The sequence below is a fragment of the Crocuta crocuta genome, unplaced genomic scaffold (assembly GCF_008692635.1).
Source record: "Crocuta crocuta isolate KB4526 unplaced genomic scaffold, BGI_CrCroc_1.0 scaffold383, whole genome shotgun sequence".
NCBI classification, from domain to species: domain Eukaryota; kingdom Metazoa; phylum Chordata; class Mammalia; order Carnivora; family Hyaenidae; genus Crocuta; species Crocuta crocuta.
The window spans coordinates 3,678,659-3,698,753 of NW_027531897.1; the positions used below are offsets into that span (position 1 = coordinate 3,678,659).

Consider the following 20,095-nt stretch of genomic DNA (forward strand, 5'->3'; position numbering starts at 1 on the left):
GCCCACTTATCATAACCTAAATTCTTTATTGTTTTCTCTAAAAGACAATATAATGAAATTGATTGATTCCTATCATCATATTTAAGTATTCCACACATTGGGGGGAAGAAGAGGAACATGATACTATTTTTAAAGGAAGACTTTTGAAAAGTGAGGAGTAAGATAGGGAGGAGAGGGGGCTAATATTTATTTAGCCATTAAAGTGAAGTGTGTGCACAGTTTACATCATGTGTAATCTAATTTAATCTCTCCACAAGTCTTTGTCAAGTTGATACCATTATCATGGTTTTATTGATGAGGAAACAGATCTAGAGAGGTTAAATAACTTAGAGTCAAGCCAGGACTCAAAGCCTTTGTGCTTTACACAATGTAATAACACTTCTCCTATACAATATAAAGAGTTAATACATTATGATTTATGACATTTATGTAATATTGTAATGTTATTTGAATTTTGGAAACTGTATTTGAAAAAGTCAATGCTTATCCGTATTTGTTTATAATATCCAGGTTAACCTCTCCAGCAGGTGTCAGAAAGTAGGTTAACCATTCATTTTTATTGTGTAGGTAACTAAGAGAGGTTGATATGTTAGTTGTTGATTTTAGATGAGCTTGAGCCAATTCATTTACTTACTGTTTAAGTTCCTTCATTTGGCACCTGAAGTGGGGAGTGAGGGAGGGTGTGAGAAAGGAGAAAGAAACTCACATTTATTCGGTGCCTATGTGCCAGATACTGTGGCTAGGGGTGGAAACAAGACTGTCAATTTGGTTTAACTTTAAAGCTCCTGCTCTTTCTACTATGCACCAAATGTGCTTTTTACTACAAGTCCGTAAATCAAATGTTAGTCTACTTCTGGCCAAGTAGTTACATATTGCTTTTTCTCTCAATGCTACTGGCTTACTTAACTTGGGCGTTTACTGGACAGTGCTAATAATTCTAAGAGTTGAGGTTACAAAACTGAAGAGCAGGAAATTTCTCATGGGGAAAATAGTTGTTCCCTAAACCCAGACAACTCTAAGTTTGTTTCAGAGCCCAGGAAAATGGGAAAAAATGATGAAGAATTCATACAAATATATCATCGCTAATAGAAAATGAACTCAAATGTGTTAATTATATATTCTTTAAAGAAAGATTAAGGTATATGAGGTTCTCATTTAATGTCAGACATTATTTTTTTTTTAAATGTTTTTTATTTTATTTATTTCTAGGAGAGAGAGAGAGACAGCGTGAGCAGGGGAGGGTCAGAGAGAGAGGGAGTCACAGACTGAAACAGGCTCCAGGCTCTGAGCTGGCAGTCAGCACAGAGCCCGACGCGGGGCTCGAACCCACGAACCGCGAGATCATGACCTAAGTGAAAGTCGGACGCTTAACCGACTAAGCCACCCAGGTGCCCCTAATGGCAGACATTATTATGCAAACCTGAAAAAAAATAAAGCACTCAAGAGTGAATCTTGTTCATGAAGTGACAGTTATACTTAAGTATCTCATGGGAAGGTTTGGAGTATGGAGACTATATGTAAATTGATTAGGAATCAAGATAACTGGATTCTTTTCTTTACTGCTGTTAACTAATGGGGTGATTTAATTTCTTCGTAGATTTTTGCCCAAGCAAGCGTATGTCTTGCCTAAATCATTGTAGAAAAAAATTTGAGATGAAACAATTATTGTGTATAAAGTTGCTTAAAACTATTCACATTAATTAATACCATTTATTGGGAATATATTATTTGGCGGTAGTAATATGGAACTGCTATTGAATATTTAAGTTAGAATGCCTTAAATTATAAGTATGATATGGTAGAAAGAATTTAGAGTTGAGAGACAGATAGCCTTCTGTATGACTCTTGGCTCTGCCGTTTTCTAGCTATCTGCACTATGAGCTTCAACTTCTTTATCTGTAAGTTGAGAGCTTCATTAGTTATCAACTCTTGCAAAACAAAACAAAACAAAACAAAAAAGTCAACACAAACTTAGTGGCTTACCATAACACACACTTATTATCTCATAGTTTCTGTGGTTCAGGAAACTGGGCATGGCTTGGCTTTGTCCTTTGTTTCAGGATCTTTCATGATGCTGTAGTAAAGATGTTGGCAAGGACTCAGGTCACCAGAGAATGCCTGACTGGGGAGCCCACATATTAGTGGGCAGGATTCAGTTCTTCACAGGCTATTACATTGAGGGCCTAAGTTCTTTGCTCATGGTTATTTGAGGGCTGCTTTCAGTGGCTTGCCATGTGAGCTCCTCCATAAGTTAGCTTGCTTCATCAAAGCCAATAAGAGAGACAGTCTACTAGAAAGATAGAATCTAGTCTACTAGAAAGTACGAATTGTCCATAATCTAATCATTGAAGTGATATTGATTCTCAACATTCTACTGGTAGGATAAAGTTACTCAAGGGAAGAGGTTTACACAAAAGTGGATATCAGGAGGCAGGATCTTTGGGACCATCTAACAGGCTGCCTGACATGGGGGTGATGATACCTACTTTATAAGATTGTTGTGATTATTAAAAGAAGTAACATATATTTAAGGTTCTCTTTATTTTTGGTCTGACCTTAAACTACCTTTCTAGATAATACCTGTTAGTCTTCTCCATAGGAATAAAACTTACTATTATTCCTAAAATGAATTTCTGTTTTTTTTCTTGCCATCTAGACTTTGCACAATCTATTTCTTTAATTTGCAATGATTACCCCTATCAGTTTGACTTGTGAATTTGTGTTCATCTCCCAGGCTCTATCTCAAATACCACTTTTTAAATAAGATTTTCTTGTCCCGTCCTTCTCTAACTCAGAGTCATTTCCCTCATTTAATCTCCTCTAACATGTTTTTGTAACTTTGTTATGACATATGTCAGTCTGTCTTGAATTTTTTTCTTTGGTGATTGGATTATGAACTCCCAAATGTCAAGGATTGTGTTACTCTATTATGTATCCCCATATTTTCATAACATTTTTAAAAAAGTTTATTTTGGGGGACGGGGAGGGCAGAAGGAGTTCAGAAGGAGAGAGAGAAGGAAAGAGAGAATCCCAAGCAGGTTCCACCAACACACAGCCCAAAGAAGGGCTCGATCTCACAAACTCTGAGATCATGACCTGAGCCGAAATCAAGAGTTGGTTGTTTAAAATCAATGAGCCATCCAGGCACCCCTTTATAACATCATTTTAAAAATAGTAGAGCAATATTTGTTGATTAATGAATAAGTTTTTCCAAGATTCAGCAGTGTAATAACTTGTAGAGAGGATGGAAGGAGTTTTAAATGGTTGTGGTTGTTTTATATGTTTTAGTAACCAGTATTTCTGGTACCATAGGGAATGAAGTATTCTACACAAGTTAATTTTCCAATTAACTACAAATATCCTTTTATATGCATGAAGTGATTTTCTTTTAATCACTATTCATTTATTTACTCATTTTTTAAACCAATGAACACATAAACATTTATATATAATCCTATACACTAGGAATTTGGGATGAAAATCTTTCTAATACTTTTTGTGTACTTCTCTATACTAGTAGTATCCTATCTTAGTAAAAATAATTTATTCTTTTATTCCTTACTCAGTATTTTGAATATCAGATATTGAGCTCTAATACAGTCATATTCATAATAGGAACTGTTAAACTAATTAAGGACCATTTGCCTCTACCCCAGAGTGTATTACTTTGGTGTTCTACAACTAAGTTTTAGTTTTCTATTTTTCTTCACTTTTGTGCTGTTAGTGAGCTAGTTTCTTAGTCTCTTTGCTATTTTCTTCTTCTAGAGTATTATGTGCTAGGAAATCAGGTAGTCACATATGGAAGTGTTCTGTATAAAATGTAAATTCATAGACTGTGAGTGAGGGTGTGAGTCAAAAGGAAAGTGCATGAGATAGGACAGATATCTGTTGTGATACCTGAAATGAATTTTTAAAAATTCTTTTCTTTTCAGAAGATGACTTTTTTTCCTTCCAGTTCCCTTTTAGGTAGTTGGAATTGGCTCATATGTGTTGCTTTTTAAGTTATATGACTTCAGATAAAGTCACGGGTTGTAGTAAATATATTTCAAATTTTTAGAAATTTAGTTTGTGTTAGGTGTCTGAGTGTTCATGGATAGCTGCTAAATATTGCTGTGTATTTGTAGATCTACTCTAAGAAAAATGATAAGTGCCTCATAAAGCAACAACAAATCAATCTCTGAATATGAGTGTGCTAAAAAAGCACAGTAAGGAATGGGATCATATACTGTTTATCACTGACATAAAATGAACTTTGATTGTGAAGTTCCTCTACCTTTTATTTTAACAAAAGGAGGTTAGTCACTGTACACACACATTGTTTTTTTCTTCAAAGTTTAGAAAAAAAGATTTTTATGGTTCCACTTCACGTTCCTTCTTTGATTATTAGGTAGCTCTGGCACTGTTCTGCTTACCATTTAGGTTTCTAATTGTTTAGTCTTCTGAATGTTTATTTAGACTGTAAAGAACAACAACAATCTAATTTAACTATATTAAATCATTTAGTAGTCTTTGTCCTTTTGCAAGCATTCAGCAATATAGTTCTGTCCATACAAGATATTTTTCATTTAACATAATTTTTTTTTGTTTTTCTAGGTTAAAAAATGGCCATACTATAGTAACTAATCAGCAAAAGCTTTGCTTATGAGAATTTTACCGTCATTATTTTTTCCTTTTGGATTCACAAAATGAACTCAGATATAGAAGAAAGTACGAGATGTTGGAAAAAAGTATCTGTTAAGCAGTGGAACATCTAATAATTAATTTGCAAGAAATTTTAAAGAAATAAAGTTGTTATGCTTCGATTTTGGTATGGTATTGACTCTCTAGCACATAGGTAGCCCTCCAAAAAAAAATCATCTAGTTTTCTAAATTATGGAAATTTTGTGGAAGACGTTGACCTGGATTTTGAGCCTCATCATGGCTTCATCGGAATGTCATAGTGACCACAGGCTTTCATACAGTTCTCAAGGTAGGAGTCCTGCTTTTGAAAGTGACAAAATTACTGCTGTTAATTTGATCAGAAAAGATTCTGAATATTTAGTTTAGGTGAACATTTTCTTCGGAATATATAATGATAGGAGTGGAGATCTACTGCATCAATTCAGTGCTAATTTCATAAATCTTAGAGGCTCTAAAAGTAGTCTGCTTATAACTTATGCTAGTATTTAACGTTCATTGGATTTTAGAGTTGACTGGTCTTGTTTAGAAGATAATAAAACCAGGCCTTTTCTTCTTTTGAATCCTAAACTTTAATAAGCTCATTTGTTGCTAGGAATTACAGACAAGGTTGTGTTCAAAAGAAAAATCCAAAGGTCTCTGCTATAAAAGAGCAAGAAACCAGACATATTCTGATACAAGATACGTCTGAAATGGACCCTTAGTGGAAAAATGCTTTCCAAACTGAAGAATTCTGATATGAGGACTAGAATCTCAGTAAAAGAGTACAAGTAGTAGGAAGTTCAACTTTTCAAACTCTAATCCATGGGTCCCCGATTTGAATCCATAAAATTGAACTTTATATCATAGAAAAGATCTTAACAGAGGTCTCAGGGGTGAATGACATTTTGTTTTTCATGGACACATCTGATCTTTTTTTTTTAATATATATTTTTAATGTTTTATTTATTTCTGAGAGAGGGAGATAGATAGTGTGAGCAGGGGAGGGTCAGAGAGAGAGGGAGACACAGAATCTGAAAGAAGCTCCAGGCTCTGAGCTAGCTTTCAGCATAGAGCCTAACATGGGGCTTGAACCCATGAACCATGAGATCATGACCTGAGCTGAAGTTGGACACTTAACCACCCAGGCACCCCGTGGACACATCTAATCCTTTCTGAATTATTGAAAGAATGCCTTTTTAATCCCCTTCCAAAAATCTTTAGGAACTGATAATTTTTTGGTTCAGATGAGCCAGATTTTCAAGGCTATTTTAGATTGATGTCTATGTCTAGAAATCCTATATATATAAAATGTGGCTCTTAAAGTATATTAATAAAGGCATAGCATTTATCATGAATTCTGATTTATAAGAAGTGAAAAAATATTGGCTTTCAGTTTATTTCTAGTTAGTCACAGTCTTATGGGAGTTTATATTGTTTCGAACTCCGTGTATAGACAATGAGGCAATGGACAGACATTTGGTTTCCCTTTGTGGTAAACCTCACTAAAGAAAGATGTGATTAAGAAGGTATATTGGAGATATTAAGTAAACCTAAGTGAGGAAAATATATTTAATAATCCTCTAAGTTTCTTTTTGTCAATCTGATGATTTTAACAGCTTTATTGCAATACAATAAATACATAATTCACCTATTTAAAGTGCACAATTCAGTGGTTTATAGTATATTCACAGAGGCATACAACCAATTTTAGAATCAATCAATTTTACCACAATCAATTTTAGAATGTTTTCAGCACCCCCAAAGAAACCCTGTACCCATTAACAGTCGTTCCCTAACTCTCTTCAAATCATTCTCCACCCCAGCCCTAAGAAACCTCTAATCTACTTCTGTCTCTAGAGATTTTCCTATTCTGAATACTTCATACAAAAGGAATCATATAATATGTGGCCTTTTGTGAATTGGTCCCTTTTACTTAGCTTAATGTTTTTAGAATGTTAGATAATGAACTTTGATAATAACGGCAGTTATTAAGTAGGTTCCTTCATGTCATACTATGTATCAGTACTGTGCAGAATAATATTCTATTTTGTGAATATACCCCATTTTACTTATTCATTCATCAGTTGATGAACAGTCAGGTTATGTCTCCCTTTTGGCTATTATGAATAATGCTGCTATGAACAGTCATGTACAGGTTTTTGTGTGGACATGTGTTTTCATTTCTCTTAGGTAAATACCTAGGAGTGGAATTGCTAGGTCAAATGGTAATTCCATGTTCAATTTTCTGAGTAGTTACCAGGCTTGTTTTCCAGAGTGGCTTCTGTATTTTCCAACTGATGATTAAAAAAAAAAAAATTCTACAAGGCTGTAGAAATTCAGTATTAACTCTTTTGGATAGCTTTCACAAACATTTTATCTGAGCTAAATCCTGTTCTTTTAAATATGTGTGCCTTTCACTGTTTTTTATTTCAATATAAAATATTCATATTTCCTGTAGAATTTAGCTTTTAGAATCCATTAAAAAATAAATAGGAAAAGAAAAATAGTCTTTCAAACTAATTTTAAAATTATGTTATTTTGAGGAATAAATGGACCTTAATTCATCATTAGATTTTAAACTCATCTTGTTTAATATAACAGTTTTTGTTCATACCTCTCACACAATGATGCATAGTTTTAACTGATATAGTTTTTGTTGTTTATACTGCTACTTCTTTGTTCTGTTAAATTTTCTTTTCTTCCATGTGTTTTTTCTGGATTCTCTGCCTTGTGATTACAAAGAGGAATTCCTGACTTATCTAGAACACTACCAGCTAACTATTCCAATAAGAGTTGATCAGAATGGAGCTTTCCTCAGCTTTACTGTGAAAAATGATAAACACTCCAGGAGAAGACGGAGTATGGACCCTATCGATCCACAACAGGCAGTATCTAAGTTATTTTTCAAACTTTCAGCCTATGGCAGGCACTTTCACCTAAACTTGACCCTCAACACAGATTTTGTGTCCAAACATTTTACAGTAGAATATTGGGGGAAAGATGGACCCCAGTGGAAACATGATTTTTTAGACAACTGTCATTACACAGGATACTTGCAAGATCAACGTAGTACAACTAAAGTGGCTTTAAGCAACTGTATTGGGTTGGTAAGTAGATGTTATAACTTTTAGTTTCTGATGGGGAAATAAATTTACAATGTAAATGTCTTTCCTCAGATTAATAATATAGAGAGAGGTGGTTTAAGTAGGGAAAGTAACAGTCTAATTTGTTGTTGTTGTTGTTGTTGTTTCTGCTGCCTTTGCTTTTTATAGTCTTTTTAGTAATGTTTGCATTGATCTTTCAAAGCCAGGACAATTTCTAAAACCCTCTATTATTTGTAAAATGAATTGAGTACATAGAAGTGTTAGGCTTAATATATAAAACAGATTTTTTTCTGAATATGAATAAGTTATCCAAAATAAATCTGTTTTGAAACTTTTCATATATTAAAATGACACTATTAAATATGGTAGAAAAATACTGTTCCTAGTCGTCAACACTGCTCTCTATGTTTGGCATTAACACTAATTATACCACTGATAGTTTTAACAGCATGGTAAAATGAACCAATTTGAGATCTAGAAAAAAGACAAAACCAATTCCATTGTGAGACTTGCAGGCAGAGAGTGATGGGGATATGAAGGGGAGTTAGGGAATAGAGGAGATAATGAGGGTCCATGCAAGGACTGTGCCCCTCGGAATACACAGCAAAGAATGAATTTAAACCACATTTTGAAGAGAAAATGTAGAGGATTTGTGTCTTACTAATGTTTTCTTTGCATACATTATCATGGTTCCTAATAAGACATATAGTACATAGTAGGTATTTAATATGTTTAAACATTGAGATAGAATTGAACTGGGTGTGGGATGAAGGAGAGACAGTAATTGAAGATGGTGAGGCTTCTTTTTTGGATGACGAGTATATGAATTGTACTAGTTAAGAAAGGGAATGCCACTGGAATGCTGGATTGGAGAGGAGTGTGATATAGTAAATGTGAGGAATCTGAAGAAATAGGGTTAAAGATGTCTAGATGACATTTGGGAAGTATATTTCTGAAATTTAGGAAAGAATTTAATCCTGGAAACAAGTAATTTGAGTGTCATTAACTGACTCTGAAATTGTGAAAGATGTTGCTTGATAAATCAAAAGGGAGGATAAAGTTGAAAATGGAAATTCTTCTACACTTCAGGGGATAGCAGAGTGTCACCCATCTATTCTTCATCCTTTAGTAAGACTTTCTATCTCGTGTTCTTTTTCCCTCTATTTGTTAACACCTTTTTGTTTTACTTTGCTTCCTATTGAAACTGCATGGTCCATGTTGACTAACTTTGATTACTTAAGAGGTGGTCTGCCAGGTTTGTCTACTGCAGTTACTATTTTCTCCTTGACAATTTATAAGAAATTTCTGAGCAGATACTTTGAGACTATGTAAATACCTTGTTCCTCATCACACTTTTATCCACCAAACTTATTAACACCTTCATGCTTATTTTATATTATGTTACATTTTAAATCGAATGTAATATGTAAACAGGGTTTTTTTTTTTAATTCCACTTTTCATCAGCACTTTTTTTTTTTTTTTTTTTTAAATAACCATGCTAANTTTTTTTTTTTTTTTTTTAAATAAGCTCCATGCTAAGTATGGGGCTTGAACTCACAGCCCTGAGAAAAAGAGTCAGCATGCTCTACTGACTGATCTAGCTGGGGACCTCTCAAAAATCCTTTTAACCAATTCTGTTTTTATTTTTTTATTATTTTTTTCATATTTATTAATTTTGATAGAGAAAGAAAGAGCACACAACTCTATGTGAGAGGGGAGCATGGAGGTGGGGGGCATCCCAAGCAGGCTCCAGGCTGTCAGTGCAGAGCCTGATGCAGGGCTCAGTCTCATGACCTCGGACTCATGACCTGAGGCAAAATCAAGAGTCAGTTGCTTAATTGACTGAGCCATCCAGGTGCCCCAACCAATTCTGTTTTTTAATCGTTAATCATTCTATATAAAATATATCATTGTAGAGATTATTAGTGTCTTCTAATCATATTTCCTCACCCATTGTTTCAGTATGACAATCCTTGCACCATAAAGAAAAGAATTCCTAACATTATTGTTTGTCAGTTTTTCAAAATAATGTCACATTTTAGTTTGCTTTATATTTTTGGGCCATGGCTTTCTTATCCAGCATTTATATTTCTGGGGTTTCTAACTACTGTTATTTTGTCTTATTATAAAAAAAAAATGATTTCTTTACCAAATGATCATTATCCATTTTCTTAGACCTTATATCTATTCCTTGGGACATATCCCATTCTTCTTTGGAGGCATTTTTCTCTTGGAATCTAATGGTTAATTAATTTCTTGAGGTATTGTACATCTCTCATCTTGGGATACCTCTTTCCTAGTTATTTCTACGTCTTAAGACTCTTTTTGAGTTTACATCGTGATTTTATTGGAGAACACCTTCAAGTAATTACCTCACAGAATGTGTCTGTGAAGTAAAATTTCTAAGTCCTTGCCTATTTGAAGGTTATTGTTGCTCTCATGTTTGGGTAGTAATTTAGCTGGATGTGAAATTCCAGTTTCAAAAATAATTTTACTTTGGAAACATGAATGGTGGAATTGGGAAAGGGAAATATGGGGCATCAAATATATGATATGACACTATGTCTTAGGGAAAGATTTCAAGATCTTTAAAAAGTTAGCATTGATTCATTTTGGGTGACAGATAGATGTCTGCTTCCTGTTCTTTTCTTTTTCTTCTCTAAGAATTTTCCTTAATGAAGGTGATATGATCTTCTCTTTATCCTTCCTATTTCAATAATTTCATAATAATGTAGTAAGCTATGGCCTTCTTTCCTTATGCTTACTTAGTGTTTAATGGATGCTTTCAATTTACAGACACTCCTTCAGCTTGGAGCAATTAATTTTTTTTTTCCCTTGGGGTGCCTGGGTGTCTCAGTCGGTTGGGTGTCCAATTTTGGCTCAGGTCATGATCATATGATTCATGGGTTCAGGCCCTATGTCAGGCTCTGTGCTGGTGGCTAGCTCAGAGCCTGGAGCCTACTTCAGATTCTGTATTTCCCTCTCTCTCTGACCCTCCCCTGCTCATGTTGTTTTTCTCTCTCTCTCTCTCAGAAATTAAAAAAAAAATTTTAAGTTTTTTCCTTAATATTTTTCTTTACTTCTTCCCCACCCCCTACATTTTTATAATTGATTCTTTACTTCCATTGTCCTTCTCTTTTTCCATCTTTTTCTTTTTTTGTGCTAAGTTCTATATATGAAGTTTCTCCAGTTTTGCTTTCTTTGCCTTTAATTGATTTAAAAATTACAGTCATAGTTCTAATTTTCAAGAGATTCCTCTTTTTGATTGTTTCTTTCTTTACATTTATTCTTATTTCTTAGCTATGTCCAGAGTTGCCTTCCTGCATTTTCTGTTATTCATTCATCCACTCACCAAATATTTATAAGTAGCTATAATATATAATAGGCACTGCTCTAGGTGCTAAGAGTACGACAGTGAACAGAAGAGAAATCCCTGTCACCACAAAGCTTGCATTCTCATGGAGATACACAGTCAGATAAATAGATTAAAAGTGACAGTATGCTAGATAATGATAAGTTCTAAGGTAGAAAAAATACTGAGTAAAGACGTAAGGAAAATGAGGAAGGGAAGCTGACATCCAAAGAATAGGATTTCCAGGTGTAAATCTTCAACTACAAAGATATGATGTATGAGTGTTTGGGGGACAGCAAGAAGACTGCGCTGGCTGGAACACAGTGAAAGAGAGGAAGTGTAATAGAAGGTGAGGTTAGAAAGAGAGCTGGAGGCCAGATGGTAGGTTTTAGAGGACACAGACAGGATAAAATCCATGACTCCAAGCTTGAGACCTGAACAACTAGAAGAAAAAAGTAGCCATCAGTTGAGATGAGAAAGACTCAGGCATTAACTGAGATGGAAAAGCTGGTAGGAGGACCATATTGTGGGGTGATATATATCATAAGTTCAATTGGACACGTTAAACGTGAGGTGTTGTATAAGATGGATTTGCAAGTTTCAAATTTGGGAGAGAAATGTGAATCATGGAGTTATAAATTTGGGAGTCATCATAGATGACATCAGAGATGTCATAGATAACATTTAAAGCCAGGAGATTATATGAAATTGCTTGGGGCAGGGGAATATAGATAGAATAAAAAAGAAGTTAAAAAAAAAGGTTTAAGGAAATGAGTCTTTGGGCACCCCAGGAAGTTAGGGAGATTAGAAAGATGTGGAGGAGACTAAAAAGAACAGTGGAGTAAGAAATAAGAAAGTTGAAGGAAAGTCAGGGAAATGTCCTAGAAGCTAAGAGAAGGAAGTATTTTAAGAGGAAAAATGCTGCTTGGTCAAATAAAAGAACTGAAAACTGCCATTGGATTTATCAATGAGAAGGTTGTTGGTGACCTTGACAAAAGCAATGCTGAAGTCATGGTGGCATTAGGACACTAGAGAAAAGAAATTATTACATACTACATAGAAATTATTTTAAAGGCTTTAAGAAACGTAAGAAATGATCAGTTGCTGCAGGTATGAGTGAGGTCAGAGGAGGTTTGGTTTTGTTTGATAAAGATGGGAATGATTATGTGGAGAGAAGGAAAATTTCTCTAGTGTTGTCCTTGATAAGTGAGAAGGGATAGAATCATAAATAGAATCATTGTCCTTAGCTAGGAGAGTAGACCGTTCATCCATAATAAGAGGAATAAAATAGATTATATGGACATGAGATGCAGGCAGGTGGGTATTTGTGTTGTAGGAGTTTGCAGGAGGTTGTGTGATGTTTAGTGGAATGGAACATGGCAAGATGAGGTATTAGGGGAATAAGAGGAGACAAAGTATAGCATATTTATCCAGGGGAGCAGGATACTGAGTATAGTAGAGAAACATAGTATAATTGCCTTGAAGCATTAAGAGCGCAGTTGAAATTATTGTTATGAACTTAAAGTGAGCATCTTAATGTATTTTTCAGCAGCCAAATGAAGCTGCAGAGTTGCAGGCCCAGACTAGCAAAACTTAACTAATCAGAGTTGTGGTATAGCCAAATAAATTCTGTGAAGGGAGAAAAGGGCAAGGGAATTGAAGGTGGAAGTGAGGATAGATTCAGAGGGAAATGAGGATATTTAGTAGGTGGAAGATAATGAAAAGGTGGTAGGACCACTGGGTCCTGGTGGGCATGAAAGGCCTGTCTCTTGGAGCTGAGATGTTAGAGGGACAGTGCTGGAAAGACAGAAGGATGGGCTACTTGAAATTGAGATTGTGTCAGGGTTGCACGTATTGAAAATACTTAAGTCTAGGTTTGGACTGTGTGTGCGAGTGCTTAAAATAAAGTGAATGACAAGATAGTTTATGGAGAATAGGCCAAGGAATTGAGAGAGCAAAGGTTGAAGAGGCCATCTCTGTCAGCAGTCCTTAACCTGGGGTCCATAAATGGAATTCAGGGAGTTTGTGACCTGAACTGGACTGGGGAAAAATGACATCTTTATGTTTACTAATTCTTCACTGAAATTTAACATCTCCTTCAATTACGAATATAGGTAACAAACCAATAAAGTAGTAGCTCACCCCAATAAAAATTACAGATGTTTTCATATCATGTTAAAGCTTTTGCAGGTTCTTCAGAGTATTGTTTATGTTAATCACTATTACAAAATTATGATATACATTAGACCCACCATATATCTTCTTATTTAAGGTCTTACAAAAAGCCATGTGTGTTTCTATATTACATTTTAGAAATATTTTGATAATGGTATTTTACTACAACTGGTTTTCTTTATAATCCTATGTATTTTTTCTATACTTAGAATATTATTTTGAGGAGTAGCCCCTAGGCTTTACCCCCACTAGACTTCTAAAGTGATCCAGGGCACACACACAGAAGTTTTAAGAACGGGTGACTTAAGATACTGAAATCAATAATTACTTCAGGAATGATACTGCAGAGAGTGACTGATCCAGAAGCTAAAATATTCAAGAAATGAGGAAAGTGATTATGGGTCAGTAAGTAGAGAACTGCACTTATTGGAGGGAGAAGGTGATGGCAGGAGATTGGAAGCTGGTGAGGGGTTTTGTGAGTTTTTGTTTGTTTGTTTGTTTGTTTTGGAGGGAGGAGAGAGCAAGGATTGTTTAGAAATGGCAGTGAATCACAAGGACACTTACCCTAACTCCCAGTCCAGTAGGAGGCAGGTAGGAGAGAAAGTGGAGGTTCCACCATTCTAGAGGATTGCAGGGAAGAAAGAGTGTCATTAAGAGAGATTCAGGTGTTTGAACAAAAAGAAGTGAATATTCACAAATGTGGCTGAGTGTGTTTGAGTAGGGACTGTGGATGTGTTGTAAATGGTGAAAGGGGAGAAGTAGGAGATGGGATCTGAAAACATGATGCACATAATCCTTTGGGGATTAGAATCCATGGATTGGGTCTTAGGCTTCTTGTAGGGCCAGGCATGTCAGGGAAAGAGGGGACATGATGATTTTCATCCTGAGGTCCTGAAGCAGACAGTGTAGGGGTGAGTGGGGATGCTGAGGGAAGTGAGAGCAGGGCTCTTTCTAGGCATATGCAGATTACTGGGACTCACACTTAACTCAGGTCCTCCATTTTCTACCTTCAAACACCTTTCTAAGTTCCTAATCATTTTCCCATTTCTTCCCTTTAGCCCCAGTAGCTCTTTGCTATATTCTGTATCCATGCTTATACCCTATTGCCTTTGTGTTTGCCATCCCCACTGTCTAATCAGGTCTTTCACAAGATATCTGTTTAACTTGCTCCTTCAATTTTGTTCAGGTTTCTGTCCAAATATCACCTTATTAGAGAGGATGTCCCTGACCATCTTAAACAGTTAATATACTTCCTTCACTTCTGACTGCTTTCTGTCTTCTTACACTGCTTTATTATTTTTTCTTAATATTTAACACTACCTAATTGATCATTTATCTGGTGAATGAATTCCTTTTGTCTAGCTCCTCCCACCAAGCTCCTCCCATTTGCCTATGTGATAGACATTCAAAACATCTTTGGTGAAAGAAAGAAAAAGTAAAATCAGAAACAACCCTCAGAGGACAAGGGGATTATAATATAGTGGCTAAGAATCCAAGCACCCAAGTCAATTGAATGAGTTGGTTACTTAACTTTGTTCAGTCTCTTTCTCATCTGCAAAGTAGAGCTGATAGTAGTACTTACTTCAGAGAGCTATCAAGATTAAGTGAGATAATGAGGGGCGCCTGGGTGGCTTAGTGAGTTGAGCGTCCGACTTTCACTTAGGTCATGATCTCGCGGTTCATGGGTTCGAGCCCCGCGTCGGGCTCTGTGCTGACTGCCAGCTCAGAGCCTGGCGCCTGTTTCAGAGTCTGTGTCTCCCTCTCTCTCTGACCCTCCCCTGCTCACGCTGTCTCTCTCTCTCTTTCCTAGAAATAAATAAAAAATATTAAAAAAAAAAAAGATTAAGTGAGATAATGAGTATAAACATTTCCCAGAGTACATAACACAAAATCTCTGGTTATTTTTCCAGAGTCTTTCCATTCTTGAAACTAGAGATTTTGTTTACTTACCAGGCTTCTGACTCTGTTTTTCCCCAGCAACCTGAACTTCTTGTCTGGGACCTTTCAATATCCTTCTGCCTACATTTTAGTGTGATATGACTTTAGTGCTCTACCCTTTCTGGGGAGTACTCTTGACCACACTTCATACACTTCTCTTGATCAAAACTTCTTAAACATGTCCTCTTTTCTGCAGGAACCATGCTTGCTCAGTTTTCTACCACATTATTAATTTTCCTGGTAAAGTAATTCATGCTCAGGTATTAGAGTTTGTTAGAGGCATATTATGTTATGCCTGTCAGTATTTGTACTTAATTTAGGTACTAATACTCTTAGAGTAAACCAACAATGGTGAAAATAACGTGAAGTAAGTGCTGCTTTTTTGTTTTTTGCATTCCTTAGCTCATTTCATGTAGGTGCCTCCCAACTTCATCTATAAGTTAGAGCACTTCTGATTTTCTCTTATCTTTCTTTCCAAGCATGTGGTACTTTACATGAATTTCCCTAAACAGAATCATAGAGATTTAGATTCAAAGAGACTTTGAGATTATCTGGACCAGAGATTTCCAGCTTTTTTCTTTTTAAAACAGCAAAATCCTTTCCTCAAATGAAATGCTATGTGGAAACATACTATATAGATTAATAAAAGCACAGCTGATTGCTGAGCCCAGGAATCCAAGCCCTATAGTTCTCCCTTTGTTGTCTGGGACAATCCCCTGAGGGCACTGAAACCCGTAGGGCTCCCCAGAGTGCTGTTTTAAAACCACTAATTTACACCAACCCTTTCATTTTTCCAGCTGAGGAAATACACCCAGAGAGTTTGAGTTTTATCCAGTGTTACAGGATAAATTAGTTGGATTAAGAGCAGTCCTCACATGTGTCATATTTAAGAAAACATTATTGAACTGTTATGGAAATTCTTATTTCTAAAGCAGATAACTTTTTCTATCTCATTTCTTTTAATCAGCCAATTTTTATTTGGTATTCATACTACATAGGAGGTACTTTCTATGGTTTTAAGTGATATAAAGAATTATGAGGCACAACCCTTGCCTTTAAAAAGCAAGTAGTAAAGTTGAGAAGATAAAATATGCAGTAGAAAAGTTATATCAAATTTAAGTACAGCTTCAAGACTTGAGATATAGCAAGGAAGTGTGGAATTAATTTAAAATAAATGATACCAATAATAAGCTTTGTTGGAATTTAGAGGAGGGTGCTGCTACTTCATTTGGGCTAGAGAAAGTTTTAAAAAGGAGCCATGGTTGAGCTCTGTTAGACTTGGCTACATAAATAGGTGTAAGGAGTATGTCATATGAACAAAAGCAGAGCTTCTGTGAATTGCAGCTCCTTCATTTATCTCCATATAATGCTGGGGAAGTTCTTTACCTCTAAGCCTGTTCCTTCATCTGCAAAATGGAGATATATAGGATGTTTATCAATTAAGTACAGATTAATTGGTTGAACATAAACCTTAAAATGTCAGTAGTTTATCACAATAGAAATTAATTTTTCCCTTATATTGGTGTTTATGTTGGACAGTCTTCCATGAAGTCACTCAGTGACCCAGATTGCTTCTCTTTCAGTTTCTGCCTTCGGTAGGTAGTTTTTCAGAAAAAATAGAGAATTCTCCTAGGGCAGGTTTTCAGGGACTGGGCTTAAAAGTGGTACATAGTTGTCTGCCCATTTACCATTGGCCAAAAGTTAATTACAGAGCTATGCCTGAACACAGAAGATGTAGTTAAGCCATGTGGACAATTTGGAAAGGAAACAAGCCTTAGAGAACACAAAGAGGTCTCTTCTACCTCACAGAGTTTTGGGGATGAGTGGAGGAAATGTATGTCATGTTCGGTATAAGGCACGCATAGGATGTAGAAGAATTTAAACATCCTTTTTGAAGTATAGGTAAATTTATAGAATGTCTTGCTAGGTACAGATAATCCACTAAATTTTTATTAACCTGCAATGTAACCTCTTTTTGGAGAGGTATCAATTTATTTTTGACTCTTGATAATAAATATTTACAATGATTCTTCTTGGTAAATTCTTTGTTTCTTTTTCTTTTAGCATGGTGTTATTGCTACAGAAGATGAAGAATATTTTATTGAACCATTAAAGAATACCACAGAGGATTCCAAACATTTTAGTTATGAAAATGGCCATCCTCATGTTATTTACAAAAAGTCTACCCTCCAGCAACGACATCTGTATGATCACTCTCATTGTGGGGTTTCAGGTGGGTGAGTGTGTGGTTTTTACAAAGTGTATTGTATTGTGGCATTGTATTGTATTGCCACTCTGTTTCTTCTGACATTAAGGTAAGTAAGGTTAATAGTAAAGGTAAACGGGAATTTGAGCAATTAGAATGATAATGCCCAGAGTTCTTTTAAAAGATGTCACCTATTCAAATGCCATAGGATTTCACTCATATTTGGAATTTAAGAAACAAAAGAAGGAAAAAAGAAAAAAAAAGACACAAACAAAAAACCAGACTCTAAAATACAGAGAATAAACTGGTGGTTGTCAGAGGGGGTGGTAGGTGTGGGGATGGGTAAAACAGAAAAAACGGATTAAGAGCCCACCTATCTTGAGCACTGAGTAATGTAAAGAATTATTGAATCATTATATTGTACTCCTCAAAGTGATATAACTGTATATTGATTACACTTTAGTAAAAAAACAAAAAACAAAACAAAACCCACTTCCTTTTCAGTGGGAAAAAAAGGTATCACTTATCAATAGTTTTAAGTCAATTTTGGAAGTTCTTTGAGAAGTCCTTAAAATAGAAGTCTGTGTAAAATTATTTTTCTCTTTCAAGGGAAAAGCCCCACCCTATTTTATCCAGGTAATAGTTATACTTTTCATGCACATTTGTTCCATAATACTATGTGTTATTTGGTTAGCCTGTTTTTCTATCTATCTATCTATCTATCTATCTATCTATCTATCTATCTCTATCTATCTATCTATCTATCTATCATCTATCTATGTATTTATCATCTATCTATCTATATGGATTGAGAGAGAGAGAGAATGAGAATGAACCCCAAGCAGGCTGAGCATGGATCAACTGGACTTGATCCCATGACCCTGGGATCAAGACATGAGCTGAAATCAAGAGTCAGATGTGCAATCACCTGTGCTACCCAGGCGCCCCTGGTTAGCCTGATATCTTTATGCTAATGGCGGGACCCTAGACACTTGAATAAGATTTGAAGACTCTTAAGATAGTATTCAAAGACAGTGATAGTTAGGGTACTAGAGAAATACATATGGGGAGAGGGGTGCCTGGGTGGCTCTGTTGCTTAAGTTTCCAACTCTTGATTTCAGCTCAGACCATGATCTCTGGTGAGATCAAGCCCCGCATTGTAAAGCATGGAGCCTGCTTGGGATTCTCTCTCTTTCCCTCTCTCTCTGCCCCTACCCCAATTGTCCTCACATCTTCTTTCTCTCTGTCTCTCTCAAAATAAATAAATAAACATTAAAAAAATAAAATAGAATAAATGATTTAAAAGAAAGAAAAAGGAAACACATAGCAGAGACATTAGCAGTAAAAAAAAGGCTTCATGGAAGAAGTGACCACTAAGCTTAGACCTGAGGGAGAAAGAAGGTAGCTATCCAGAAGTGGAGCAAATGTGGGTAGACTGTTCCGTAGAGAGGAAACAGCATTTATAAAGGTTCTGAACCAAAAGAGAGAATGTCACATTGCAGTCATTACCAGTTCCTATAACAAGATACGTATTAGAATGTGGGCTGTTGGCATAGGAGTGAATTTCACAGTGGGCAGTGGGTGAGGAGTGGCCATGAGAGATGAAACTGAATTGACAAGGAGGGCCAAGACACAAAGGGCTTTAAACCATGTTAAAGAGTTTGTTTATCCTAAGTGTGGTGGAAACCCATTGAAAGGTGTTAAGCAGTAAAAATCACATGATCAGATTTGGGGGTTAGAAATCTTATCCTGGCAGTCCTATGGAGACTGAATGAGAGAAGAGCAAGGCTAGAGGTAATGAGTTAAGAGGCTCTTTAGTTTAAAGATTAGAAAACTTACAGAATAGAGGATATAGCTTAGCATAGTAGAAAGAATATAGGCTTGTGTTGTATGAAAGGAGAGAAGGTTAGCACTCCCCTTGACAAGGATGGAAGAGGCCCTCAGGCCTGACAACAGGCATATGGTTAAGGCATTGCCACCTACTTCGTGGCATCTAACCAACCTTTTTATGAAATGTGACCATGTGTAGCAACATGGATGGAACTTGAGGGTGTATGCTGAGCGAAATAAGTTAGGCAGAGAAGGACAGTGACCATATGTTTGCAAGTATAGGAGGATTAGGAGGAACTTAACAGAGGACCATGGGGAGAAGAAGGGAGGATATGGGGGNGGTATGGAGGAGGGCACTTGTGGGGTTGAATACTGGGTGTTATATGGAAACCAACTTGACAATAAACTATTAAAAAAAAAGAAAATAAAGGAAAACTTACAAAGTGAAAGAAAATGTTTGCAAACCCATACATACAACAGTGGAAATGTAACTGGAATAAATACTTAAAACTTAAAAAAAAAAAAAAAAGAAAGAATATAGGCTTTTTCTAGCTTTGGACAAATGCCCCTACTTCTCTGAGTACTTCTTTCAGCACATATTTGTTTGTTCAGTGTAATTGTAGCTATCGTTATTATTGAGATGTCTATTTCTAGCATATAAAGAGCTTTTATATTAAGAAAAAAAAAAAGATTAGGTGTGCCTGGCTGGCTCAGCCAATGGAGTGTGTGTGTGACTCTTGATCTTGGGTTGTGAGTTCAAGCCCCGCAATGGGTATGGAGATTGCTTAAAATCTTAAAAAAAAAAAAAAAAAAAAAATTTGGGTTTTTGT

The 20,095-nt window shown here is 35.8% G+C and overlaps 1 protein-coding gene and 1 non-coding gene across 2 annotated transcripts in view; both read left to right on the forward strand.

Annotated features, from left to right (window-relative positions):
• Window positions 1–4,822: 4,822 nt before the first annotated feature.
• The window catches only part of ADAMTS6 (ADAM metallopeptidase with thrombospondin type 1 motif 6), a 270,295-nt gene continuing 255,022 nt past the window's right edge, over window positions 4,823–20,095 (forward strand). The window contains exons 1-3 of the mRNA XM_077773561.1: window positions 4,823–4,969; window positions 7,402–7,766; window positions 17,294–17,462. Coding sequence (XP_077629687.1) covers window positions 4,873–4,969; window positions 7,402–7,766; window positions 17,294–17,462 — 631 coding nt within the window. The 5' untranslated portion in view covers window positions 4,823–4,872. The remainder of the gene's footprint in view (window positions 4,970–7,401; window positions 7,767–17,293; window positions 17,463–20,095) is intronic.
• On the forward strand, window positions 19,319–19,444 carry LOC144239521 (U6atac minor spliceosomal RNA). The gene has a single exon (XR_013337448.1). It is a non-coding gene; the product is annotated as a U6atac minor spliceosomal RNA (small nuclear RNA).